General features: G+C 45.3%; 1 protein-coding gene across 7 annotated transcripts in view; it reads right to left on the reverse strand.

Annotated features, from left to right (window-relative positions):
- Nucleotides 1–5,682, reverse strand: part of LOC115087092 (transmembrane protein 127-like) — a 161,545-nt gene extending 155,863 nt beyond the window's left edge. For 5 of the 7 annotated variants that reach the window (XR_003855435.1, XR_003855432.1, XR_003855434.1 and 2 more), the window contains exon 1: nucleotides 5,224–5,677. Coding sequence is in view for 2 of the 7 variants with exons in the window: in XM_029593818.1 (XP_029449678.1) it covers nucleotides 5,224–5,482 (259 nt within the window). In the remaining 5 variants the exon portion in view is untranslated. Of the gene's footprint in view, nucleotides 1–3,792; nucleotides 3,951–5,223 lie in introns of all 7 variants that reach the window. The other 2 variants (XM_029593845.1, XR_003855437.1) reach the window with 2 other exon arrangements.
- Nucleotides 5,683–6,000: the final 318 nt, after the last annotated feature.

A 6,000-nucleotide genomic window follows, 5' to 3' on the forward strand; every position in this document is an offset into this window, starting at 1 on the left:
TGCGTCATCGGTTACCTTCTGCCTCTTGGCTAGTGGTTCCTACAAACTTTCGCCCAATTGTCTACTTCTTGAAGCGGATAAAAGATCTGACTGAACTCTCAATGATGAAAACAACAAAGCTGAAGATGAATGCGAAGTAACTCTGACGTAATCGTCTTCCGAGCGAGAGTGGACACTTGCTGGGGAACGATGATAGCTAGACTCATCCAGAGATGTACTCTGCCTCCCCTTGCTTGTCTTTTTTGAAGTGTCCCGGGAGGTAATTGACTTATGGGATATATGACTACTGTCCGAATAGTGCGACCGGTTGATCTATTTATCAGGTACAGGTGGAGGTCGAACCTCCGCCGATCCCGACTCTCCCTCCCGTCCCGTGCTGGATGCCCCATGCGTCGATCTCTGTGCTCCCTGCGCCACCTTTGACGCTCCATGCGCCGGTCCCAACTCTTCATGCCTGTGCGGCTCAGCAAGCTTCGGCATCGACGCCATTTTAGAGTGCGTCGTTGCGCTTTCCAGCAACTGGGCTCGAGCTGTAGGCGTCGATATTGAAATCGATGCGGCCAGGGAAGCAGATGTTCGGGGCACGGTTCCCTCAAACTCTTTGAGGCCGAGGAGTGTTTCCTTCGACGTGCCTCCTCCGAACTTCCCCCAATCTTAAACTGCTCCACCGATGACGCCAGTCTTTCCTTCGGGGCCTTGTCCTTCCGCAGCCCCAGAGAGGAATGGGCCTCCAAAGGAGGAGCACAAGAGCCTCCCGCTGCGCATTTTAGTTGTTGAATCCTGTGAGCTCGCTGCCGCTGAGCTCTAGGAGACATCAGGCTGCAGTGATGTCCATGATTTTCCCACATGAACTAGGTTTAAAGCCAGACGGCCGTGGATCCATCTGTTTAGACATCTTTTCTTCTTTACTGAGGAGAAACGAAGCCCCGCATGCGATCCCGTGCACGGAAAGAACAGACTGAGGAGAATCTGTTCTTCTGCGCGGGAAGGCACGCACAGCCGCACAGAGGAAAGCTCTGAATTCTACTACAGAAACTCTGCCTACCAGGCCTGATGAACAGTTCCCATGACAGCATGGCTAATTCAGCCCTGCTATCAATGGGAAATAAATCCTCCAAAGCCCAAGGAGTGACTCTCTCAGTTCTTTGGCCTGGGGAGATATCAGTTCACTTTCACCATTAAGGGATGTGAGCACCAACATTCTCTGGAGGCTCGAATTGAGGGTCCAAATTAAATCTTTAATGCAAAAGTTCTTATGTACAGTGCTATTTTTCCATCTATCAGATTTTTGCATACTAGTTCTCCAAACATTATCTGTTTAAGTGTATCAATACTGGGTCAGGGTTAACACTCACTCTTTTGGGCTTGGAAAAAATAAAGTTCTCAAGTGGACAGGGGTAACCTTTACTGGGTGGAAAAATCTCCTTTCAAAACTGATGGACAATCGTAAAAGCTCAGGTTTTGTAGTTTCTCAATTTTACCTCTCTGCAGGGTGAAGACTCCAATTGGGTGTCTTGAGATGTATAGCAAAACAGTTCTTACTCACAGGCGTGATACAGTACACGGAGTGCACTGTTAACCCGCGTTTGGACGCGCGTTTTCGACATTCTAGCTTTACCCTTTAATTCAATAAGGGTTAGCGAGTCGAAAACGCGCATCCAACCCCCCGAAACTAATAGTGCCCGCAACATGCAAATGCATGTTGATGCCCCTATTAGTCTCCGGCAATTCAATAAGTAAAATGTGCAGCCAAGCTGCACATTTTACTTTTAGAAATTAGCGCCTACCCAAAGGTAGGTGTTAATTTCTGCCGGCACCGGGAAAGTGCACAGAAAAGCAATAAAGACTGCTTTTCTGTGCACCCTCCAACTTAATATCATGGCGATATTAAGTCGGAGGTCCCAAAAGTTAAAACTAATTTAAAAAAATGTTTTAATCAACCCATGGGTTGAAAACCGGATGCTCAATTTTGCTGGCATCCGGTTTCCGAACCCATGGCTGTCAGCGGGTTTCAGAACAGACGACGGCAAAGTTGAGCGTCGGCTGTCAAACTTGCTGACAGCCGCCGCTTGGGACATGCTAGTGTCCCTAGCGCCTCTTTTTACCATGGGCCCTAGTTTGAATTTTTTTTTTTTTTACTGAATTGCACACACAGGAGAGTGGCCTGTGCGCGCGCCGGGAGAGTGGGCACTCGCCTGCTCTCCCGCGACTTTTACTGTAACGGCCTGACAGTTAGCCTCTTCTGATGAGGAAAGAGGTCTTCAAGAAAGGTCCAGTCAGCAGGGAACACAGCAGCTCTAGATACCCCCTTTTTCAGGGCAGGAAGAGTGGCCACAAACTCCCCCCCCCCCCCCAGTAAATCAAAACTTCACAAAAATCAAACACTGGCACTCTTCTGCAGCGAGTCACCTCTGTTCCAGCCCACACTGTGTGAGAATAGTGGAATCTTCCCTACTTCTTGATCTAACCTAGCACAGCCTCCAAACTTCCCTGTACCAGGGCTCTCACAGAAAAAAAAAGAATCACTAAAATCGAGAGTTCAAAAGTCCATAAACACCCTGAGGCCAACACAGACAAGCACTTGTCTCCTAATTAGGAGTGAGGATCTAGATCAGAAGGACTAGTACTCTAAAAGAGGAACCAAAACTGCAACCGAGAAAACACTCCTACTCTGTGCGCCATACTTAGCTATGCTGCAAGCTAATTTTATATTCCCAGGGGCATGGCCATTCTAGCAACCTCAGTGGAAGAGCTGTTCCAAAAATGGTGCACTCCCTCTTTCTGCTACCTATCTCTAACCTAGTTCAAAAAGGACTTAGAACTAGGACCAGACACACAATGAATCCCAAAGGGTCAAACATGCAACTTCCCACTGGTCTTCCTTGGCTGAAATGAGACTCATTCACAAGAAGGCTCTCCATGAGCAATAATTATTGGTCAAGGAAAAATGAAAGTTTCTTCATGTGCACTGTCAAGTATACATTCCACAATGAAAAATCTAATCCTTTCAATATTTAGGGAAAAAGCAACTTTCAAGTGTAAAAAAAGAAGTCATCTATAACAAAATGAGGGTCTTATTTTGACTGGCACAGACTTCAAAAGCATCATAGCAACTTATTGAATGTAAAAGGTTTTGGCAAAATAAATCATACATAAGGGCAGAAACAAGGGCCAGTGAAAAACTGCAGGTTTCTTAGTTTAACATCAGTGATGAGCAAGTTAATGGAAAAACTTCTGAAGGATAGAAAAGTGCAGTGCCTTGAATATGGGTTACAGGATCATAGGTATCAGAGTTTCACAAGGGGAATTTCTTGTCACTTGATTGATTTCTTTGATGAAGTGACCAAAGGCATGTACACTGATGTGAAATATCTAGATTTTAGTAGTCTTTGACAATATTCTATATAGAATAACACAAAAGCTAACAAGTCTGGGAGATGGAAGAAAATCTCTAAACTAGGTGATGCCACAGGGATCAATGCTAGGTCCAATTCTTTTTAATATCTTTATAAGTGACAATGTGGAAAGCTAGAAAGGAAAAAGTATCTTGTAGATAACATGAAGATCTGCATCAAAGAAGAATTAAAAAAAAAAAAAAGCTAATTACTTGAGGGTACAGAAATCCAACAGTCAAATATTTTGAAAGGGGATGAACTAGCTGTCAAACAGGAAAGAAACCTGGGCTTCACCATCTCTGAAGAAGTGAGGTAGTCAGTCATTGTGATAAAGGAAAGCCAATAGCATACAAGGGTGCATAAAGAAGAATTAGAACAAAGGGGAAAGTAATATTACCTCTGTGTAAGTCTCTGATGAGACCCCACCTTGAATACTGTTTAGTTCTGGAGACCACATCTACTAAAGGACATTGATAATGAAGAAGCAGTTCAAAGGATGGCCAACAAAATGGTGCAAGGCCTGCAGAGAGACTGTAGAAGATAAAGATGCACTCTCTAAAAGAAAGAAGGGAAAGGGGGATATGATACAAACAAGACTTCAAAAAGGTACCAGAAAGTAGAATTTTATTTTGAATGCAGAGTTCAAGGAGTCATCATATGAAGCTGACGAGAAAGCGTAAAAGAACACCTGAAAGACTTCCAGGTGTCCTGTTGAACCAAAACTGTGGCAGATTTTAAACAAGCATGAGATACAAAAACATAGTGGCAGAGAGGAGGGAGGGAGAGCACAGATTAAATGAGACTTGAGACATAGAAGCAGACAGGTACAAATGATAAATCAATACACTTTATTTTGTTATTGCATATATTTATAATATGATAAAGCACTTTCATATTCTATCAAAAAGCAGCATATTAAGAAAAATAAACTAAGCTAAATGGACAGACTGGGTAGGTCACATGGTGAACGGTTTCTACATTTCTAAGGTTAACAGAGAAAAATGGTATGAGCAAAAAGTCAATTACAAGAGCCTAAAGTTTTGTATTATAAATATAACCTTTTTTTTTAGTTTAATGAGCACCAGAATGGCCCAATTGATCTACTATGTTATTATGAATACATTTTGGGTGTGTTAGTTAGCAACAATATACTATTTTCATGTAGCTCATGTAAAAAAAAAAAAAGATTCCCAAAACAAAAGAATAGCATTAATGAATCTCCACCGGATTACAAACCTTTCAAATATGTATGGAATAAAGTAACCTCTCTTGCACCAGTTTAAAAGTAAGATTCAGAGCATTACCTGTGATTCCCCACTATTTAGTGTAGTGTACTTTAACTGTGCACTCCATGAAAGCCGAGAGAGACAGAGATGCTTATTTTCTACTGAGGTAAACCGTGCTAGCCCTAAGGGAATTAAACTTCGATCTTCAAGTCTTTACAGCATACGATGAAACTCCCAGGCAGCTTTGGCAACTTAATTACAATAAAGTTCTCTCTTTTTTTTTAAACCCTATTGTAGTGTTTTCTTTTTTCCCCCACTTTCTACAGGGTTCTCTCCCCTTCCCTCCCTTTCTCTTTCCACTTAATGCGGCGGTATTTCCCCCCTTTTAGTCTCTCGACAACTCCCTCCCCTTTACTCTATACACTAGAATTTCTATTTTTTCACTTTTTACAGCGGCTCGCCACCCTACCTTTTTCCCTTTCCCGGAGGGAAGTGGTAGGGGGGGGGGGGGGGAAGCGTCTCTCCATCATAGCTCTCCGTTTTTCTTTTTTTTTTTAACTCGCTACAGTGGGCTCTCTCTCTCGTCTCCAGTTTCCTCTTACCTGCGGCAGTGAAATTGCCAGCGAGGTGCAGCACGTAGGCCACCCCAAATACGCAGCATTCGCTGCCGGTCCGGTTTATCTCGTACACCTCGATCCAGCTGGGGTCCGCCACCGCCGCGCACATCGCCACCACCGCCAAGCACTGCAAGAAGGCGGCTGGCAGGCAGCACTCCGGGCCCCCGGGAGGCGGCAGCCGAGCCACCCTCTCCACCGTTAATGAGGAAACCGGAGACTCCTCCATCCCTCTGCGAGCCTCCATTATGGGCGCGCGCTCGCCCCCCAACCGCCACCGGCCGTGGCGCGGGGCCACGCCCACAGCGCTGTGACGTCGGCAGCCACGCTGGAGCTCAGGCCCTGGCCGAGGGCGGCCTGCGCGTGCCCCGCGGCTGGGCGAGGAGGTGTGACAGAAGTCGACTCTTAACGGGAAGCGAGAAGGAAACCGCACAGTACTGAGCCTGGGCATTGTCCTCTGGTGCCTTCATTTTATCACTGTTTAGTAATTCCCCCCCCCCCCCCCCCCTGTATGTAACATCATTAGTTTGGCAAAAGGAAAACACTCTCAGACCAATGATGACTAAAGGTGGTCCTTGTCTTGCCTCCTCTTTGGGGGAATACTTAATGCTCGTCCACCTTGTGGTGCAGGGGCCCTAGGTAGGTGATGAGGAACGGTGCGAATCGAAAGAGCTCTGCTTTGATGTCGGGCCCTGATTGATTGAACTCGGCCTTATGTTAAAACAATCTGGTTTTCAGGGCAGAAAAAAAAATAGACGGTTGTTC

Source organism: Rhinatrema bivittatum, chromosome 1, assembly GCF_901001135.1.
Source record: "Rhinatrema bivittatum chromosome 1, aRhiBiv1.1, whole genome shotgun sequence".
Lineage (NCBI taxonomy): Eukaryota > Metazoa > Chordata > Amphibia > Gymnophiona > Rhinatrematidae > Rhinatrema > Rhinatrema bivittatum.